This window comes from Lonchura striata, chromosome 6, assembly GCF_050655825.1.
Source record: "Lonchura striata isolate lonStrDom1 chromosome 6, ASM5065582v1, whole genome shotgun sequence".
Classification (NCBI taxonomy): Eukaryota; Metazoa; Chordata; class Aves; order Passeriformes; family Estrildidae; genus Lonchura; species Lonchura striata.
This window is the reverse complement of record NC_140708.1, coordinates 20,745,121-20,767,441: the sequence shown is the minus strand read 5'-3', so window position 1 is coordinate 20,767,441 and position 22,321 is coordinate 20,745,121. Positions and strand designations below refer to the sequence as shown.

The 22,321-nt window shown below is 44.7% G+C and overlaps 1 protein-coding gene across 13 annotated transcripts in view; it reads right to left on the bottom strand.

Moving 5' to 3' along the window:
- NDST2 (N-deacetylase and N-sulfotransferase 2) overlaps positions 1–22,321 on the bottom strand; it is a 128,085-nt gene that overhangs the window by 2,199 nt on the left and 103,565 nt on the right. For all 13 annotated transcript variants that reach the window (XM_085583589.1, XM_085583592.1, XM_085583590.1 and 10 more), the window contains 11 exons: positions 20,759–22,154; positions 14,639–14,726; positions 14,309–14,463; positions 12,630–12,815; positions 12,104–12,232; positions 6,951–7,133; positions 6,053–6,149; positions 4,783–4,906; positions 3,158–3,332; positions 2,759–2,929; positions 1,312–1,421 (listed from right to left, as the gene is read on the bottom strand). In XM_085583589.1, the coding sequence (XP_085439715.1) occupies positions 1,312–1,421; positions 2,759–2,929; positions 3,158–3,332; positions 4,783–4,906; positions 6,053–6,149; positions 6,951–7,133; positions 12,104–12,232; positions 12,630–12,815; positions 14,309–14,463; positions 14,639–14,726; positions 20,759–21,751 (2,411 nt within the window). In that variant the 5' untranslated portion in view covers positions 21,752–22,154. The remainder of the gene's footprint in view (positions 1–1,311; positions 1,422–2,758; positions 2,930–3,157; positions 3,333–4,782; positions 4,907–6,052; positions 6,150–6,950; positions 7,134–12,103; positions 12,233–12,629; positions 12,816–14,308; positions 14,464–14,638; positions 14,727–20,758; positions 22,155–22,321) is intronic.

The window sequence follows — 22,321 nt, the reverse complement described above, 5'->3', positions numbered from 1 at the left end:
AAACATGACAGTTTCAGCTTTATGCGAATTTCAGATGTAACATGGTTGCACAATTTGTCTTTTCAGCTGGGGGGAAAGATAATAATCAGTTTTTTGGTGTATGTAAATTATTTTAAATCTCCTCTCTATAGCTGAGTATTAGAGAATCCCCTGACTGTTTATAAAGAGTCAAGTGTTTCTTTTCTTGCTAAAACACAGGCATGAGGCAATGCTGGGAACCTTGTCTGGATCTGGCTTGGTCTGTCCCTTCAGCTGGCCAAAGGTGAGCTTGAGGTTTGAGCAAGTCACCTGAAGAAATTTGAGGCAAGCTGACAAATCCCATCTCTTTTCTGACTGGCTGAGGGGCACCAGCCAGTACCACTACTGTAGATCCTCCATTCACCATCAGCACCTGTGCTGCAGCAAGTGAAGCTTTCAAGGAACCTGACATTTCTCTAAATGTGTTCCTTCCTGGGGAGCTGTGTGCCACCCCTTTGGAAACAGCTGTAGGGAGAGAACTGAAATAGATGTCCTCTCTTTGCTGTGAAAGGAAAGGGCAATTGTTTTGTGTCTACATGCATGCATCCCCACCCACCATCCTCAGCTGGAATAGGCTGTGACAGCAAAGAAGATGTGAAAACAGGTTTCAGCTGCAAAGAACAATATGCAGCATCTTCAGTGGGCTTGCAGAGTTTCCACTGAACACTGGTATGGCCACAGTACACCTTCAACAGCACTTAATCTATTCAAATTAACTGTACGTGCAGCGTGGGCAAGATCACAGTCACAACTCGGTAACATCCTGTAACTGTAGCAGTGAGATGGTGCCTCTGCTAATGCTCCCTCAGACAGCTCTGGGCACCTGTCAAATCCATGTCATCTCTAATAACAGGCTCTTTACCTCAAAACTGTGCAGTGCGGCCCTACTCTCCATCTGGGTGAAGATATGAGCAGATTGTCACACATTTTTTATCATACCTCCTCTACTTTTTGTCAGATACAGGTATAACACAAAGCATAAGGAGTGCTAATAATTCCAACACCTTTTCTGAAACACAAAGACCAAATGGAAAAAACATCATAGTTACTGCTATGAACAACTTCATTCTTCTCCATGACAGTGTCAAAACCTTGTCCTTCCCCTATAATTTCAGGAAACACCAAGGTGTGATTCCAGTCTCCACAAAGCATCTCATGCTATCTGAATCTAATTTTAGGGTTAGGCATAACCAAAATGTTGGTAGATCTTGTGATCAGAGACAAGAAGTATTCTTTCAGTCATGGGCTTCCTGGCTGAGAGAGCATCCTCCCAAAATGGAGTTATTTCCCTACCTGAGGGCCTGGGTGTAGTTGAAGAGTGGTGTAACTCCCAAGAACTTCTGGATGTTGTCCATTACAGAGGCAGGGTTGTGTCTCAGCTCCTGACCATCCACAATGAGAAGCTGAAAAGAGAACAGTTGCCTTAGCCACTACCAGCTTGTGCTGACACCTCTGAGCTTCCTCCATCCCTAACTGTCCTGGCCTGTGAGTACAGGCAGCCAAAATCTGTCTGTTCTAGAACAACACAGTGCAGGGATGAGGCCCATTTGTCACCAGAGATAGAGAAGTTATGATATGGGCCACAAGTACCATATAACAGTGCAACATGACAGGCTTTGCTTAATAAAGTTGTCTTTGGTCAAGTGCTCTGTAACTAAGCACTAAGGCCCAGCAGCAACATGTACAGATTGTCCCTGAAAACCTTTTTTTTTTGGATGTCAGCAGCCATTGTGCTAAGTATTCTCCTGTTACATGTCTCATAGACAATGACCAACATTTACACTAATAAATTACCTACTCCAAAGAACAGAATGGAGCAATAATCACATGAACTGAAGACTGTCCTGTGGTAAGAACAAGGAGGCGTGTGTTTGGCTCCATCATTCCTCACAGCAATAACCTCCAGGAACAGTAAGGCTATGAGATACAAGCCTAAGAATGCTTTACCGTCTCTCTTTTAGTCTTGACAGATCTGTCATGTACAGTTCAGGCTGTGCTGCTTGGACAAAGAATAAGAGACCAAATGGACATTATAAATCTCTGCCGGATTACAGAATAACTCCAGCAGGAGAAAGAACTTGAAAAATCGTATCCTGACTCACAGTTATCACATATATATATATAGACATAGATATATAAAGATATAAACATAAAAAGATATATAGATACTCAGACAGTTTAGAAACTTCTTCATAATTTAGAGACCTAAATAGTCCCCACTATCTATTTATTTGCATTTTTGCAAATTTATATACAAAACACCAAATCCTGACATCTCTGCAGTAAACTTTCCCTTCAGCAGACAGCTAAAGGCTTCACAACATGAGAACTAACAAGAGACAGAGTCCACGAGCGTCTCTGTAAAGCAACAAAACCACAGCAAGTGGCTGAAGACCTTCTGGGCCTGAAGAGGGTCCCTGGACTGCAGACTGCCAAGATGAAAAGAAGGGAGTGCTACCACTGCTGTTCTTGCTGAAATTCCCAGTACTGTGGAGCTTTCTAGGAGATCACAGTATCCTACAGCATTCATTTCCTTTTACAAATACAATAAAGTGCAAGATTGGAGTATTCAAGCCTGATTTCTTACCCACTCATAACAGAAGAAAGAAAAAGCTTTTGTTCCAAAAGACAAGAAAGAAGGTAAAATTAAAATTATGTGGGGAGCACATGCTTATGAATCAGTTTGTTCCCCTCTCCTCTACACTAAACCTGCAAGGGGCTCCACAAGACCCTCTCCTACCTGCCCAGAGGGATAGTAGGTCAGCCAGCGCTCCAGGTGTGTGGAATACCAGCCGGGGAACAGGCATCGGCTCTGCAGGTTGCGCAGCTCCTGCGGGGCCTGGGATTTCGCAGAGATCACTTGGTAGAAGGTGTAATTGAGCGCCACAGGGTCATTGTGAGCACGCTGGTGCTGAAAAACACAAGCTGAATTCAGGAGCAGGAACACGATTCCGCCTTACGCTTCACAGTGCAGACCCGGATGACTCAGCACAGCCACCCACCAATGCCTCTGTATGTGAATCTGTCCACACCCTGCAGGAAGCCTGTCTCCTCTAGGGAAGCCCATCATGGGCTTTCTACCTTCCCCCACTGAAATATCTCTGTGGCCCTTACCCCCAGCACAGCGCAGGGAAGTTACCTGATACCATGAATAGGCTCGGTCAGCAGGGTTGATCAGAACAGTAATGATTTTGGCTCGAGGCAGCAGGGCTGCACCGCGTTTTGGTACCACCTCTGTGTCAAAGTAATTGGCACTCTTCTCAAACATGAAGTCTGTGCTGGCATTGGAGGGAATGGGAAAGAAGTCCATGTACCTGCCAAACAGATGGGATGCTGATGAGCAGCATGGCCCAACAAGAAAAGGTACAGCCCCACAATGCCTTTACTCATCTTCAACAGACACAGCTGCAGCAAAATTGCACCTCCCCAGGAATGCAGGGGATGAATAAAGGAGTGCAGATTAGCAGACATGCAATTCAAAAAGGGGCAGTGGCACATGACAAAGTTAGTTGAGAAATGATAGAAAGGTAAGAAAGTATTTTGCTGAGAATGTGTTCCCTGGGCAGTGGAAGGAAAAACCTGAGGGTAAGGTCCAGTTGCAAGCTTTAGCAGGAAAGATTTTGACCAAGTGTAAAGTCAGAATCATCTGCCTGCCTTGTCACCAGCCGCTTGCTTAAATCTGTCTAAAGCATTTGTCTCAGTGCATAGCTGAGGTGCAGGGTAAAGAGCTCTGCCCTGCCTCACAGGAGCTTGTTGAATGAGTAACATGGAAACTGTAAGATACTTGATTAACAAGGTAAGAGGGTAAGGCAGTTTGGGGACTGTGAAGCACTGGCAGGCTGATCTGTGCTCAAATCTAAGCTGTGCAACAGACACAAATTCCATGTTAAATATAAAGATTCTCCCTGTGCATGTGCGATGCCACACTCAGATCAATCTGGAGGGCTTTTCCAGGGGATGCACACTGAAGCTTTCACTTTCTAACCTGTCAGCTAGTGCAACTGGCACTGTAGTGCTTGACTTCGGTGAGCTACGCTCAAGTACTAACCATCTTCCAGTATAGTTTCAAAAGTCCCCTAAATGATTAGAGAAGTCCATCCCCCACAACTCATGGGTAAAGAAATCCCAGAATGCCTTTGTGCCACACAGTCATCCCTCAGAGCCACACACAAGGGAGGCCAGTGCCACTGTCAACCAAAGCTACTACTTTGAGTAAGGCATACCTTTAAACTTTCTCTCCCTGGAAACACAGTGGCATAATAGTGCCATGGTGACACTAGAATTTCCCTGCCAGGTGGAAACTTCTACATGTAAACACCAAGGTATGCATATGGATACTGGAGCCACCACAAGGAACACAGTGGTGGTTCTGAGTGTCAAGGCCTGAGAACAATAGCAGGGAGGTTGTCCCCTCCAGTATTATGTGTTTTAACTCTGAAACCACTAAGAACTCTGTAATGAGAACACTGCTGTCTTTTTCGCATGTCAAGGTCAAAGTAATTTCATGACAGCAGCGCATTTAACAAAGACTTGCTGAGTTTTTAAAGCTAAATCAGGCCTGCAACTCTCCTGGTGAAGAGTCAGTAAAATGAGAAACTACTTGTGCTGCTCCTGGGACTACACAGCTGGGTTACTAAGAAAACAGAAAGCATGCACTGAGCAAAGCAAGGAAAAAACAGCTGTTCAGAAACAGAGAAACTGCTAAGGGGGACGAGGTGGACATACAGAGAGACTCAGGAGAAGGCAACGTGTCAGGTTTCTTACCAATCGATTCCTTTGTGATAATTGGGGCCATTAAAAAACTGGATCTCCTCAAAGGTGGATGGACTTGGGAAGTTACTGGTGACAGCTGGATGCATGGTCAAGAAGAAGTGCACAGCTGTTGTGCCTGCAATAGGAACCAGTTAATGGGACCTGGGTCACACATAATGCTCTGGCTAAATTAAAGGCTACACTGCAAGAAACAGTTCCTAGATGGGCACACTCCTCTCCTTTGTAGCTGACCAACCCTGTAGTTCATGCAGGTTACACCAAGCACTGCTCAGTCAAGTTCAATCTACATTTTAACTCATGCAAATTATTTGAATTGCCTCCTTTGCAAGACAGCTGCCATCCATGTCAGCTACTCCCATGCCAGTGGCACAGCCATACTGTCACGTGGCAGAACACAAACCTGCCACATGAGAGGTGGCCTGGGCAGGAGGTGTGCTAGGGACAACATTAGTGTCCTGAGGTGAGAACTCCACCAGAGATGCCTTGTCCTGCCTTTGCTGTATGTTGCTGAGATGTTTTCCCTTTACCCTGCTATTACTGAGCCACCTGCAACTAGCCTGGGTCATGATACAGGAGGGCTCATGCTGCACACACACCATCAGAGCTTCCCAGTGATACAGCCAGGGGACAGCAGCTCTCCTGGGACAAGCTTTGTTCCAAGTCCAGGATCACCATTTGCTGTGGATAGCTGGTACTGCTGCTGCACTGCATTACACAGAAAGCCAAGGTTTGTAGACCTGGTGTTAGCTGAAGAGGTTTTGCTCTGTGCAGCCTAGAAAGGAACTCGTCAGTACAGTATATACAGCTATGTCACTGCCAACCACAATGCCACAGCAGTTAAAAGGTGGTGACAGAGATCAGACAAAGGCATTTCTCTCCCTCCCAATGACAGTGACATGAAGCATGCAGTGGGTACACAGATCTGCAGCAATAAAAGCACTAGGGGACATTCACTGTAACATTTTCTACGTGTGTGTGCTTAGTCCTGCGGATAGCCTGTTTGTGACACACTAAGGTCACAGGTTCTCTGAGCTTACGTGGACAGCCAAAACAGGTAAGGCAAGCCAAGCACAGTGCCAGGGGGGAAAAGTACTGACAGACTTGCCAGATTTAGGTTAGAACATATCTGAAATTATCTGAAATGTCCTCTGTGGCCATTTGGCAGCTTGAGCAAAGGGCAGCAGATCTACAGCACAGACCTGTCCAGCTCTCTGCAAGAGTGAGATGGAAGATGCAATCTATGTAACAGTGTTCACATTACCAGTTTTCTGAGGTCCCACGATGAGGAACTTGGGGAGTCGATCACACGTTTTCTCTTTCGACCAGATATCCTTGTGCCTTTTATCATCACAGGGATTCTGTAGCACAAGAGATGACATTAAGCATTATCACAGAAGGTAATGGCAAGGGGAGGAAAAGCTGGAAGGGCCAGTCCTCTTGGGAAAATGCTATTAGCATATGAAGAACACTTCAGAGCCACACTGCTGCTCTGCCAGGCATCAAGTATTAAGTAAAAACACTGGGGACTATTTTCAAAAGCTCCAGTGACATAAGATCCAGAGTCCCTCTGAGAGTGTTAACCACAGGCCTTGCCCTATGTAGCCATACTAGGCTGTGCCACTGTGACAGCACAGCTCAGCATCTGTGAACTTCTGGCAGACAGACAACTCTATCACCTTCAGCTAATTTCATCTGCTCATTACCATGCAGAGAGTTGCTGCACTGGGATAAAATGGAATAAGTGTGTTTTTATTTAATGAACATGAATTCTGCAGTGTGAAATTACTTTGAGATTAATCACATTAACATGCCTGCAAGCTCCTCCAGAACCAAACAGGGCTCTTGCTTGCACACTTTACATTTCACAGCAGCTTGCTCTAATACAAGCCCTTTAATGACCCAAATGCCTGCAAGGTGGCCCCTGGTCATGTATGACAGTCAATCCCTGTCCCTCAGCTCACACTGTGACTGTGTCCTGCTGCTCCTACTCCCCATCCCTTCCACCTTGCCATGTGCCACAGGCAGCCTGAAGCCACAGATTTAAACCTAAAATTTTATGCTTTACTGCTTTGCACTCTGGATCAGCAGTCTTGCTACACTTCAAATGTGGGATACACCTCTTACAAAATCACCAGGAGCAGTAAAAGCTGTCTTCTCACCTGCCACAAGGGATTCTTCTCCTGCGGGAAGATTTCAAAGTACTTTTTTGCAAGTTGAACTGGAGGCAATGTTTGCAGGCGAAGGTTGGTCCAGCACTGCACAAACTTGACCAGGCTCTCAAAAGTGTACAGTCCAAGACGGTCATTTCCATAGTTGGACAGGTGTGTCATGAAGATGCTGATCTGAAAATAATGAAGACATGCGATATTGGTAAATGAGGTAACAGAACTGATCCTGCCTAGCTTGATTCCATGGTCAACAAGAAGCTGTTCACAACTCAGACTTCCATGGTTGTCTTGGCTGACAAACGTCCATGTACCAGGAAACAGTGCTTGGAAAACAAGATCTCAGTAGAGGAGCGTCACAGACCCCTCAGTAATCCCTAGGAGAGGTGCAGGGTCATGATAACTGAACCCTGGATCTGAGTCCAGAACAGTTTCAAAATCCCATTCAAGTGGCTCTAAGACATTTAGGTAAACACGGCTTAGTCAGTAACTCTCTACTAGTCAAAAACTTTACAAAGCCTCTTTCATGGGAAAACAGGAGCTTCCCTTCCCCTCCCCAAGGCACAACCAGGGCAACCTCTTGAGTCTGCTACAGCAGGGCAGCAGGCCAGGGAAGGCACACCATGCTGCAGGGCAGGCCACACAGTACAGGGATGGTTGTCACAGGAGTCCTTCCTGGGCCCACAGGCCATCAGCTTTCACTTTCTTTGGAGATGTCATCTGAAATGTAAAGGAACAACTGGCAACTCCAACTTTAAAACATAAACAGGTGTGTCTGGGGATCTGAACAGGGACTGCAAAGAGACACTGCAGATGGATATTGTCCTAGAAACAGACACCAGCTGGTAAGTTTTAGCCTGCAAGAACCTTCAGCACAGGCAGCCTCTGAAAAAGGTCCTGCCAAGCTTTAACATCCATGGGCAAAGTGGCTCTCAACAGCCGTGGCAGCACTGCAGTGCTCAGGGGGTTGTGCACTATCTCTGTTGTGCCAAGCCAATTCTTCCCTCAAGCAGATACATTTTCCTCCTGTCAGTTTTTCACTATTTTAACATTTGGAAAAGAGTATGAAGGACTCTTGTCAGCTTAACTCTAGTGTGTAGTTTTGTTATGTCCCATGGAATTTGGCATCCCAGTGCCCATAACACAATGGCACTTTGCCAGGCATAAACCACACCATGGTAGAAGTTAGAAAAACAAAAGCAGAACACTGGGGCCAGTGGAGGAACGGCTGATTTAGCAGTCCTTGTCCAGTGTCTGCAAGTGCAGGGAGGGAAAATGACCTCAGTCACAGCAGGGGCACCCATTGCTGTACAGTCCTGGGTTCAATTCTGGTGACACCAAGTAAGGTCAAGAGGCAATGACAGGCTTTCCTGGCAGGGGACAGGAAAAGAGCAAAATGGGGAAGCAGGAGACAGATGGTCTTGGGATGAAGACATTTGCTGGCACTGAGGAAGTCTGAACTCAGTTTTCTACCCAGTGTCACCATGGGCTGGTCTCAGCAAGAGAAGAGGTACTGATAGAAAGCAGCTCCTTGTGCCTGAGCCATCCCCAAGACTGTATGAAACAAATCTAATTCTGTCCATAAGAAGCTCACAACCCAGCATCTTTGGGTAGGCAACAGAAAACACTGGTAGGACTCTGGGACACATGGAAAGTAAGTGGAGATCAAGATCTATCATGTTTGTCTGTCTGTGACTTTTTCACTTCTGGTTCCCTACTGAGCTGACAGAGAGGCTCTGCCAGACAGGCTCTGGCACCTACACTTCAAAGACAGCATGTGCTCGGTGCTGTTATGTAAGAAGTATGTGGTAAATACAACACAGAGCAGAGGACAGAAAGATCTGTGTAACTGCAAGGCATGACGGCAAAAGGATGCATCTCATGTTGTATTTTGCCCCTTTCTGGGAGACATCAGGAAGGTTCTGTGACAGCAAAATACACCTCATCCCTTTGACTTGCTGGTGAAATATGTAGAGGAAAAAATTGCTGCATGAGAAGTCTGGCTCACTGGCACAAATCAAATACCGCAGCAGGGAAGAAAAAGGAGACTACCTGGGACCCCTTCAAGATTTCCAGAATATAAAAACAACCTGCATGTGCTCCAAGTTAGCAACTGTGTCTCAAGACTGACTAAATTTGATAAAATGGCTCACACAGGTGATGCTGTCACCTGCAAACAGTCCCAAGCAACTGGGTTTGGAAGAAGAAAAGACAAACTCAGCTGATAAGCCATTTCCCTCGACTTTTGAGTGTGCAGTCATGGCCTGTAACATGTGCACTGTTTAACAAGGCCTGGCAGCCTGCTCTGCCCCCATCACAGCTACTGCTGCCAGAACAGCTCCAAGCACTACTTCTGACATAAGCTACACTCAAGGGCCATCTCCCTCCCTCCCATCCACAACCACGGACTCTGCAGACTGACTTGGAAGTAACACTCCCTCCTCTCCCCTCCCTTCTACTGTCAGTGTGCTGTGATTTCCCTTCTTTCACACTGAGGAAAGATGAAAGCAAAGGTCCCAGAGAGCCTAGCATACAGAAACAGAAGGATATGAGCACCCTTGCAGTAATAGCAGCTGTGGGCACAGCAGTAACCAGCCTGAGCAGTGTGAGCAGTAGTGTTTGTGAGAAGCAATCAGCCTGTGCTCAGGATCAATAGCTATTCTGACATCAGACCTTGTTCACTAGTCAGAAGATCAAACATCTTCTGTTTGCACTGTGGAGTTGATCATACACATACAGGCTTGGAGACTCCTCCATGTCACTTAACAGGAGCTGGAAGCACCAGAAAGGACTGAAAGAGCCTGGTCCAAGTCTGCTACGGATCACTGCTGGGGCTGCAGAGCTGGCCAGCTTTCTATGACCCCTGAGATGGCTCTATCAGCAAGGGGAGGAATGCAAGGTCTGACTCACTGTGCAAACACCAGAGGAGCTTAGAGCACTGCACTCTGCTCTGACACACAGAAATGCTACACTGCCAAAAGGAAGTAGAAGTGTAAACATGGGAAGCATCCAAAGGTACCTGAAAGAGTTTTAAGTCACCACAAAGAGCGAACAGTAAATCTGGCAAATAAGCTCATCCCATCCCAGAACACAATTTTCCTAAATTGTATTTGGATCACAGATTATTACCAGATGCTTTGACCATCACATCTTATCAGTAAATTTTATTGGGTAGTTCTAGATACTATGTTTCTGTTAATTCTTTGGCACAGCCTCCTAGATCAGTAAAGATCTCTGGATTACAACCTAGCAACTTGTTTTCCGGGAGAAACCTATAGCCTTTACTTTCACGGAGGCTGTTTCTGCATGCTTCAAGATTTGACAATTACAGAGTGAAGCAAGGTGCAAGTCACCCAGCATATGGGAGCGCAAGCCCAGAAAAGAAATTGTCAAGAGAAAAAAGCAGTTTCTTTCCACTTGACTGGTCACTCCATATGTAATGCAAAGAACAACCTCCTCCTTACTCCAAACTTTTATCAAGCAGGAAGGTTTGCCTGTGGTGTGTAAAGAAAACAATTCTGTCTCAGGCAATAGGGACAGAAGGCTGGCTTCCAGACCTGAAAGTATAAACTCCTACAGCTTTTTAGTGGGGCTGTCATAGACCCACAGCTTCTGCAGATCCCACACAAGCCAGAGCTGATCACAGGCTAACCTTCAGTAACACCAGGCCTGTTTGTCAATTACAGTCTGTCTGCCTGGTGCACCCAGAGTACACTGTGAAGGCTTTTTCACCCTCAGTTTTACTAAACACTAAAAAAAGCAAGAGACAAAGAAAACAATAAAATCACTGAGAAAAGGTTGATCTTCTGGTTTGCTGGTCTTCTACAGCCCTGACCAAATGTGGCTAAAGCTGCATATTCAACCCTGCAATCAAGGTGCAAAAGAGACAGGGAATGAAAAAAAACATCATAGTGAACAGAGTCACCGGTGTTACATGAAAAAAATCCCACAAACAAGTACTCAAAGACTGGCACTGGTACTCCAGGGATCCCCCTTAGGAAACCAGCCAGAACCAACATTATTCCTCTCAGATCTGCCTGCATGGCTCCTTGTCCATACTCAGGCACTGGTAGAAAAGGTGTATAAAGGAGAAGGAAGGTGGTAGAAATGTGGAAGTCATGAGAAGAGATTAAGCATTATTATATTCAGGCGTTACTACAAAGATAGACATTCTAAAATAACTGTCTAAACTTTGCAAGGCAATATCTATTCAGAGAAATGGAGAACAAGCAGCTGTGGGTCAAATCAGCTTTAGTAAGAAAAAAATTCATGTGGGGAACTGAGAAAGTTACTGTACGACCAAAAAGAGCAGCATATCTTCCTGCTGCAGCCAACAAGCAGAAATAGGAGGAAGTGTGTTCTGTTACTGGAAAGGGCTACCAAACTTCATCTCTTGATTCTACCCATTTAGAATTTTCTAAAAATGACCAAATTTTATTGTATCTCTTGCCTCCTAGTACACCATTACAGTGTCAGTGGGAAGTGAGAAACTCATGTGATTTATTGTCCATGGTTCTAAGAACGGACTGCAGGGTGTTGAAGGTACTACATTTGCTTAGTGGTTTAAAAGAACTGTCAAGTATTGAAAGAAAAGGAAACACCTCTGTTAGACCCGTATCTCGCAAAAAAGCCTTAGTGTAACAGCTACATCACAAAAAGACAGAAATCATTTCAAGTGTTTGCATACTGAAAGAAAGGGGAGAACACTTCATAATGAAAGCCCAGCAAAGGCAATTATTGTGAACAAAACTCATCAGTAAACCAGGGGAGAAGCCAGCAGGTAGCACATGTGCATGGAACAGGAGGAGCCAAGGCACATCTCACTTGTGATTCATGATGACAGAGCAGCCCAGGTAATACCCCCTGTGCCCATGGTCAGCATGTCACCCTGGCTTGTTTTCTGTCTGCTCAGGTTGCACCTCTCAACACACTCAGTGCTGATGCTCCCTTGGCAGCGTGTAAAGCAAAGCACCATTAACCAACAGGTACTCCCTTGGACCTCCATTTCACATCTCCTTAGCAAAACACTGGAGATACCTACACTGTCTTGGGGTGACACTGAACCTCCAACAAGATCTAGTCCTTTCCCATATCAGGCACATAAGCTGGGACAGCTGTGCACAAATTCCCCTTTCAGATGAACTTACTGGGTTCAGAAGTACCGTCAGGAAGAGTTCACCACCACGAATGCTCTTGTCCAACTCTTTTGAGCCACCAGGATATTCATTATAGAAGATAGTGTGAGTAAAAAGACCACAGGTCTGTCGAGGCAGAACCTGGCAATATCAGAAAAAAGCAAAGTTAGACAAGAGGCAGATGCAGCAGCATCTGTGTGAGAATGAGTCAAAGCAGCACTTTATGAATCAATATAAAGAGTAAGGGGTGTAAGTGGCATAGGTGCAGGGGACTCTTACTATTCCTCTCAACCACTTAACTCATCACACTGCAAACAAACCTCTGGGATTTAAATTTAGTCTGGATGGGCTTGGTTTTGCTCTCAATTCAGTACTGACCCCTGAATTTTTCTGAGAAACACAGAACTGGCCTTAGCCAAGTTTTTATTTGCCTCACTTACTGATTTTGGAATCACTGGTGATACTAAGATTAATATCTCTGATGCAGGCCATGAGAAGACCATTCCCTGGGCAGTCAAGTGGGCTCTGCTGTGCTCACCATGATTCCATTATGGATGAATCCACGGCGGTACCGGGCAGGCCGTAGGTGTGGGTATTCCTCTGTGCTCGTTACTTGGATGCTCCAAACAGATTTCCATGCTTCATAGAGCTGTGTGTGGACAGGATAAACCCCAGAATGATGGGGGGCTACAGCATAGCCCATGTCTGTGGGAATCCCATGCTCCTGGAAGCAGAATACACAGCCTGATAATTCGGTATTTAACTAATAGCCTTAATGAGGAACAATATTTACCAACAGCATTCAAGCTGGAGCAAGATGACAGAGGAACATGGAAACTCTCTGGATTGGGAAACCTGAAATACTGCTCATACTTCTTGCTTTATGCATCTGTAGAAATATAGGGGCAATTCTGTACCAACAAGGACATTCAGCACTGGTAACAGCTGCTGTAAGAATGGTCTTGTAGCTTGCAGCTGTGATAGGTCAGATTAATTCAGAACCTTCAGGTCGGGCTCCCTGGTTACTACAAACTAATCAATGCTGTTAAGTGCACATCCCATTCCCACAATGCCTAGATGTGAGTCACTAGAGAAGGAGAACAAAATTTCCTTAACTGATATAGAGGAAAGGAAGATGACTCAGATCTTTATTGTCTCTAGCAATTCAAAGAAAAGCAGACAAGGAGCAAGAGACTATTGCAAGTGAAGATATGGGGCCTGGAGCTCCATTAAAATTACAGGAAATTTCTGAATTTTTTGGGTTTTAATTCCACTAAATGGTTCTGGTAACAATTTCGATGATGACAGTTCTGCCCTGGTGGTATATGATAAAACCAGAACCCCTAAATGAAGCAATAACCTTTTCTGACTGCTAGCCTGTTTTATGTTAAGTATGTATAATTGTGTTCTGTGCTTTGTCTCTCTTTGCAGAAGACTGCATTGTTATTTAACCAGGAAAAGGAGGAGCCTAAATTGTTTCTATAATGCTGTGACTGTGCTCTGCATTCAAGATCATTCCTAATCTGTGTGTCACAGGAACACAAGCCTGTTATTCCCAAGGGGATTACCATCAAAAAAACCAAACTAGAGGTGAAGAGGACATTTCTTTTCAGTGAAACATGTATGCTATATTCAACTCTGAGCTGTAAGAACTAAACAGACATTGTTCCATCAATGCAGGATGTTCAAGGCTTCCCCCTCCTCTGCCAAAATCCAGGCAACTTCCTCTGTGCTTCCTAGATAAGTAACTTCCTTCGACATTGTGTGGAAGGCCAGAAGAAGGGCTGTTAGCAGACAGAGTATTTTATACTACCACCAGGTGACTTCCTTACAGAACCACACTAAATAAGGATGGAAAAGGAAATGCTTGCTCACTGCCAGAGTTTGTAAATTAATTGCATTTGGATGGTAATTCTACAAGTTCACACCTCAGGAAACAAGAGCCTTGGGATTTTCACCCTGGAATGTAGCAGAGCTGCCTGGGGCCATGCAGGTGCTGGGAAACATTTCCCATGGAACAGGCAAACATGTGAATGGTGTTTCTTGCCTCAAGACAGCAGAAGGCACATATCAATTTGAACTTCCAGAACTGCCTTGCTTAAATGCAGCTGAAATACTAGACTAGTATTTGGGTTCAGTGCAGTCCAAACAGCTATTCTAGGAGAAAAATGTTTAAGGATTAGCAACATAAAGTAAATAAACTGCAATGTTCCCTACCACAGCAAACTGCTTGTTCAGCTTCATCTGCTCAGCCAACACTGTGACATTGTGGAAAAGATGAGGCTGCATGTGACTCCACATGTGAGGGAACCACCAGAACTCTTTCCTGTGCTTGAGCAGCATGTCATCCCCTTCATCTTCCTCATCTGTACCTACAGAAAGCAGAAAAGGAAGTGCAAAATCAAAAGGCAGAAGAGGAGCTCAGTGTTTAAAAGCAGTGGCTAATCCCCTTCCAAATCATGCTCCCTCTACTGCATTACACATGACACACACCCCAAGATGGGGGCTGCATGCAGCTGCTGAGACAAAGGAGTGTCAGGGGCTTACCTGTGTGGTAGAATTTCCCTGAGAAGCCCAGGTTGAAGGTGAAATTTGGGACTAAAGTTCTCAGCTTATTCTGAGTGCTCAGTAAAGCCTGTTTGAACAAAAGGAAAAAGAAATGTTCATATTCATATTTTTTTTTCCTCTATAACATGACTTTGTGCTCCACTGGTGCCCAGTTGAGTCTGAAGAGGTATCACAGGAGATGGGGCTTAGGCATTGTTTCCCTTGGAGTGGAGCAGAGCAGGTAAGTGCTCCTCATACACAGCCTTGACTTGAACTAGTTCTGCTGTACTAAATGATGCCTCTTTAAAACCACTGTCAGATCATGCTCTCCACTTCAATGTGAGGGACCCAGAGTGTCTGTGCTAAGGCAAAGGGACAATAAATCTCACTTGAAAGCAATAGATTCTTTAAATTTTACAGGTTCAGCCTCAATGCTCCCTTCCTCACCCATGTTGGCTGGGCCTTTGCTAATGAAACTCTGCTCCTTCTCACTCTATGTGCTAGCGAAAAGAAGGATGGGGCAGCCTATGGTGCACAGATGAAGGAAAAGAAGTCAATAATATCACTTAACTAAGTGATAATAAGGGAGGGGGCTTTTATTTGGAGAGGAAAGGTGGATTCTCAGAACTACCCATGCAACGAGTCCTCCACAGCAGAGAGGTTTCCCTGACTTTGACTTCCCTTGAAAGTGCTACAAGACACTCTCAATGCTTCTCTATGAGGGAACTAAGCTTTCGGACTTTCCCCTACAGACACACTTCATTGCCTGTTCCTCATTCCCACATCCACACAGCACTGACACCAAATGCAGCCTGGGACAAATTTCAAAGATTTCACCTTTCCATGACCATTTGCCTACCACATCTTTACCTCAGTCCCCACCCAAGAACAGTAATTTGATAAATGCAAGGCATGTGACATCTCCAGAACCTATCAAAAATACAGGCAGTGCTTTTAAAAAGTGACATGCCAGGAACACTGATGGCTGAATCCTACTTTGCAGCACAAGACCCAGAACAGGCAATGAGAGGTCAGGTTCCCCTTATGTAGCCCAGCAAGACACTGAGACTCACCCCACACATCAGGGAGCACAGACTAAGAGCTGTGCATGTCTCCTCAGAGAAACATCTGTCTGTCCAGATGATGGTTTACAAGATCACTTCAAATCTGGGACCAGCACCTTGAACACATCACCCAGTAATTCAGAGAGGAAAGTGCCACTTTCTTTTCTTTCTCCTGAGCTGTCCCAAGACCCAACATATCCCTCTGCTACCCTGAAAGGCACATCCAGTTCCCCAAGCTTGGTAGGAAAGTGGTGGGAGGAAAGACAGCAGTTAAGAGGCTTAGCATTCCTCTGCACAGAAAGAGATTTAAAGCCTGGCTGGGGTTACCATGACAACACATCTGTCTGAGAATAAATCCTAAAAAGCCCTGCTCCAGCAGGCTGCAATCCTTTGTGTCCAGGGAGGGAACACGGAGGAACTATGGGGGCCCCAGGAACTCAGAGACTATGGAGTCCTATGGAGTCCTGCTTTCTGGCAAGTTTCTTGTTAATCCTGTGCCATCCCTCTGCTGATGCTGGGTCCTTGTCACAGTCACAGCTGTAAGGTGGCACAGGTTTGAAGAAATGTCTTTCCCCTGAACAGGATAAAGGAGACTAAGGTGCCAATATTTGAACATTTGTTACAACACATTTTGCATTCTGTGTTCCCTGGTTCCACGAGGTCTGTAAGCTGCAGTAAGGTGCAATAATGCAGGTGTGGGAACAGGCTGAAGATGGCACTTCTCTCTGCACTCTTTCATAAAGACGAATACGACAGTACTAACCATATCTAAGAGGTGATTCAAGTGGTATTTCTTTTGTATCCATAATATGCTTTAAGACTCAAACAAAAGGCAATCAAGAGTTGTGGAGTAGGCTACCCCTTAAGAGAGAAAACAGCCAGCCAGATGTGAACAGACCTTCATTTGCATATTTAAGCAGTTCAGTTGCTCAGATGGTATGAGAGAGGGCTAGCATTTTAGCTATCCCCCACCTCTAAAAGCCAGACTTTATTCCCCTAGAAAACTGCCTGCCCATCCATCCATCCCTTTTTATCTGTTTTTATATTTTATTGTTATCTTTTCTTTCAAAAAGCCTTCCAAGATACAAGCCTGCCCACTAACTAGCCAGAAAGGCCCCTGCCCCAGCTATGCTTCCTGCTAAAGCTCTGTAAGGCTCACCCCAGCACCGATGGGGTTCCCAAAGAGATTCCCAGCACTGCCACAGGAATTCTTAAGCCACGTCAAGGCCAGACCTGCTTCACACTTGTCACAATCTATCAGAGCATTCACTGCCATGCACAACCTGTATTTCTGGAGGTCTTCAGTACTTAACTCTGGCAGCCATGCTGCAGGCCCAAATGACAGAAAACCACATTCCAAGGCATATTTCTGGACACAATGGTAAAAATGTCTAAGCTTCACTCTGGTGTTCAACCGCCATCATTTTAAAAAAGGCTTTTTAATAATATTAAATTACAATAAATATTTAATTTTAAGCAAATGTTAGGGGAAAACAATTTAGAGTTGTGCCTTTTGTTGCAGTACATTAAATATCTGTATCTCACTGACAGATCTGCAAAGATTTCCTCAACAGTCACTTACAAGCTCTTGATGCCATCCAGGGAAAAGAAAAACTCTCCTCATTCTAGGAGTGAGGAAGAAATCAGGGAAAGTCACATCACTCTGACTGTATTGGGAGCTTCCTTAGGACCTAATCTTTTTCTAAGATAACAGGGTGTCCTTGGCATTGGAGTAATATAGGGCTAAATCTTAAGGCAACTCTGCTTCTTAAGCTAAGAAATTTTTAACTTCCAGAAATGTTTGCAGAGAATAGAGCTGTTCTACACAAAACCTAAATCATCTATCTCAGCTCCCTCTAACAAGAGGCAAAAGAAAAAGGTGTAAATAAGGCTGAGAGTCAGATGCTTGGAAAAGAGAAAAACATGACTCTAAGAAAACAGTACATGGGCAAATGAAGAGAAAGAGATGATAAAAAAAACAGAGGAAGAAAGCTGAGTGCTTTTGCAGCCTCTTCTCAATGCTCATGCAAACCATACTAGGAACACGTGGCAGAAACACTGTCCTGGCAGATACTGCACCAGGCAGCACATTTTTGAGAGGAGTTCCTGCAGTTTTCTTACCACCCAGCAGTAGCACTGGCAGAGCTCAAAACAACACTGACAAAAAAGAAACTTATCATGGCACTGGGATGTCTACCTCCTCTGCAGTCTTAGAATCAGGGAGTTAAAAATTGCAGGTAAAATCATCCTCTACAATTTAGAAAGACAAGAGCTGTCTGACAGTCACCCTCACTAGGTTTTCTCTTCTGCACCCTCACCATTCATAATCCCAAATGAAATTACTGTCCTTGATTTTCACTTAGGTTTCTCTCAGACTCACTTGCAATGATTGTTCACTATTTATGCCCTTGCAGAGATTACCAGTAAAAGAGGCAAGAACTCATCTACTTAATCTTCTTTCCTCACACCTAGAAAGGACCACAAAAGCCAGATCCTTTTGCATTAGAAACGGCTTGTCATTGCTGGCCAGTTTCATGTAGGTTTGGTAAATTCCAAGGATTATGATTTTAGAAGAGACTGAATGTGGAAAAAATTGACAAGAGAAGGGATTCTCTGAGATTTTGTTTTGTTAATTATGTGCAGCTCAAATCTCTGGTAAACGCTACAAAGGAAAAACATTTTCCTTGTGCAACTTCCAACTGTTCCACTTCTATTGAGGACTGCAAGCTCTTGCTGCAGCCTTTCAGCAGAAACAGGAACTCAAGGGTTATCATCTTTAAAGGAAAAGCAAGCACAATTCCTTTTTTTCTTGTTAAAGAATAAAGCTATTCAGCTCTCCTTTAAGCATCACAAATAAAAACATTTCTCTTGTTTAAGACATGTACTATGGGCATGCATTTGATCGAATTATATTCAGTGCTTTCTTTTAATAGTCGTTTTGTCTAGGAAGGTCTCTGAATGTAGACCTGCATATGGCAAAGAGGCTCACTGGGACAGCAGAGTCAATTTTATACCTTCATACAACATCCAGTCTTCAAACCACTACCCTGACCACTGTAATCTAAGCTTTGAGATAAGGAGCTGTGCATTGAGATATCAGCCCTGAAACAGAGCTTTCATATAAAAGGCCAAAGAAAATGCCAGCTGTTCTGTTACTATTATATCCCCCTCGCTCCCCATGGTGAGAGACTATCAACAAATCCATGTAGTTATTTCTCGCTTTTAAAAAATAAAAATTCATTAACCTCACGTGGCTTTGCAATCAGAGAGCTTCTTTTAAATGGATAAATCTGGGTTTTATCTGCTTTGCCTGAGATTCTCTGCTTACTGATCACAGATTATTCCTCCATTTCACCCTGTTAAAACCCAAACAAAGCATCTTTTGGAATAATCTTGTCTGGGTTTGTTTTTAACATCACTAGAGCAGCCTTTGTTCCCAAGAGCTCTGGCCACCTATCCTGCCTTCCCACATGGGTCTGTAACCTGCACAAACACTACAGAGGTGAGAATCTCTGAATCTCTGCTGGTTTGGACTAGTGGGTGTAGGGCCTTCTTAGGACTAAGATAACATTGTGATCCTTCACAAAAGGAAAAAAAGAAAAATAAAATCTCTTTCAGAACATTTCAGCACTTCAAAGCACAGGGACACTGAAGTGAAATGAAGAAAATTTCAGCATTTTCCTTAAATAAATATTACATACAAAACATAAAATCTTGAAGTCCTAAAGCCTTGGAGATGAACTAAGACATAAGCTGCATGGATGCATAAAACATGTAGAAAAGGTGGTAAGAATCCTAGGGAGATGGAAGAGGGCTCTTGGGAACATGCAACAGACAAGGTTCAGGTAAGGGGCCAAACCTGTACAACAGTATTCTTCTTACACCTTTGCCTCAAATATTTTGCGCCTTGAATGGAAGTTTAAAGGGTGCTTCACCTTGAAGTTATTTTGGAAATGTGCTAAAACAGTTGCTGTCACAAGCTTATCACCATCATGCCTGGTACCATCCAGGAGTCACCTGAGGGCAAGTGGTGAATGGGAATCCAGAGTTTGTACCTATGGACAACCTCAGCACACCTGAGAAACAGGCAGTGCACCTCCCTCAATGGCTACAAACCACAACTGATGGAGAAGACACAAAGAGAAGTCCTTGTCTCCATAAAGCATCACATGCACATGGATCACAGACTTAACAGAACACTTATCATTACTTTGAAGGACACAGAGAATCAGAAGGAGCACTTAAGTTTGTTACCTTTTTTCTACTTATTTTTATGTTTGCCTGTCTCAGTTCCCTCTCCTCCACAAAATCTGTCTCTCCCATAACCTTTCCCAATAGGTCATTGTATTATTCCAGGAACTGCCAAGGAAAGCAAACCACAAAGCTGGCATGTCTCTCTTCCAATTGTGAGGCCACAGAGATGGTTCTCATGAAGGCTTGGTCTGACCATGTTTTTCTGATGAATTTGTTGATATTCCCTCAGGGATGAGGGCTGCTTGTGGCAGATATGAGGAGGGTGCAAAGGGTAAGAGAAAACCCTTCCTTTCTCAATTTAGTTGTGTGTTGAAAAGCTAGATGGCTAAAATACAGACTGTATCAGTTTACACTGCATGAACTGACCTACAGTTTTGCAATATAATATATACAGCTTATACATATCACAAATAATAATAAATACATTCTTCTGTTCTGTTCTAACACAGCTTGTCTTTTCCTTTTGAACAGCAGTGTTTACAGCTACAAATAGGTTGGCATAGGAAACCTGCATATACTTGTTTTTACATCAAAGAGGAGGCAGAATAGACAACCACAGCCATCTTCCTCTTAAACTGAGAGAGGCCAGCTCCTAAAGTGCTCCTTTTCAACCTGCAAAACTGTTGAGAGCATCACACATGGTGCCTCAGCATCTTGCAGGCTAATTCTCTGCATAAGATGAGTAAAACTGCAGCAATAAATGCTTTCCCCTCAAATTAAATGCCATCTTGACTTTCCCAGTACACCACACACATCAGAAGTCCATCTAGAACCTCTGGAACTATCTGCTCTAGGATTTTACCTCTACATCAGACACTTTCATGCGAGTGCCCTCTTTTCCCACAAATATATCATCGATGTCAACAAGGATGTAGCGATCAAGTGTCAGACAGAGGCGTTTGCCAGTCAAGTAGGCAATGGCATCCACGAAAATGAGTTTGTGCAGCCAAAAATTGAGGTTATTGCCAAAGAGAACCCGCTGGATCCCATCATGCAGACCCAGGTCCTGCATCACTGTGGCATGCAATGCTTTGTGAGTGGCCAGGTGAGGAATGGACTCCGATGATTTGGTGCTGGCCAACAGCACTGGCTCGTAGGTGCTGTGGTTTGACTGAAACACAGTCCAGTCATCACCCGGCAGAGGACCCTGCTCCACCTCATTAGCCCGGGTGACGTAGAGCAGGGGAGCACTAGGATTGATGTGATAGTCCCGCAGCCCCAAGTTGGAATGTAGGAAAAGGGGGAAACCCTTGAGCTGTGCACTGAGCAGGCTGTTCTCATTAGCTTTGAAAAAGCCAATAATTCCCACTCCATACTCTACACAGTATTTGTCCAGAAGCTCTCGGTTCCAAGCATCTAGATTCACATATTTAAGGATGTTCTCATAGATAATTAGAGCATAACGTCCTCTATCTTTGTCTGTCAGGGTGGGCATATCCCCTTTGCCAGGGGCAATCTCTGTCCTGTATTTGAACCGGCTGGATTCCAGGATGGCCACTATTTCCTGCCCAAGCTGGGAGTAAATGCTTTCCACAAAGACAAGCACCACAGGATCTGTGCGTGAGGTGTCCACAGATTTCGTGAGCCTCCAGCTGGCTTGAGGTGGGATCAAGATGCGGTGCTGGTTGCTGCAGTCACTGAAGGGCAGGGGTGGTGGCTCCTTGATTTTGGGACTGTTAGTGACGTAATAAGCCAGGATGCACATGGAGATCAGGCTGAAGGCAATGAGCAGCAGGATCAATCTGTGGAGCTCCAGCTGTCGCACGTGCCGCACCACTTTCCACAGCTGAATCATGGTGAGGCGGGCGGCTCACCCCCTCCTCACGCTCCGGGCCCACGTTGTGCTTGGAATCTCCAGTGGCACCGTGGCAGTACCTGGCAGCAGCTCACAAAAAAGAAAGTGCAGCTGCAGAGAGAGAAAATGCTAAAGCAAACAGCTACAAGGCGAGACTCCCAGAGATCTGCCATTTATTTCAGGTAACCATGGCCCTCAATTCCCATCGCTCTTTTGTGTGCTTCCTCGGGCTCCTCTCCTCTCACTCACAAGTCTCTGGAAGAGCAAGGTTTCCAGAATCTCCCCTCCAGTAGCAAATCAGACTGTCATTCTGTGCACAAGCAGTTTCAGCTCAGCCTTCCCATGTGTCCTGTTTCTCATTTAGGTGTTTCACATTCACATGATGGCACCTTCTCTTTGCATCCTGCAATTTAAAAAGAAAAAGTCAATTCTCAGTATGATTCCAGCATTTACGAGGCTTGAGATGAAATGGCAGGACTAGAGGGTGATAGGGTGGCAGCATCACTTGCCCATCAGCAGGTCTGGTCCCTGGGAAGTGTCACACCCCATTTGTGTGGAAGCTTCACAGAA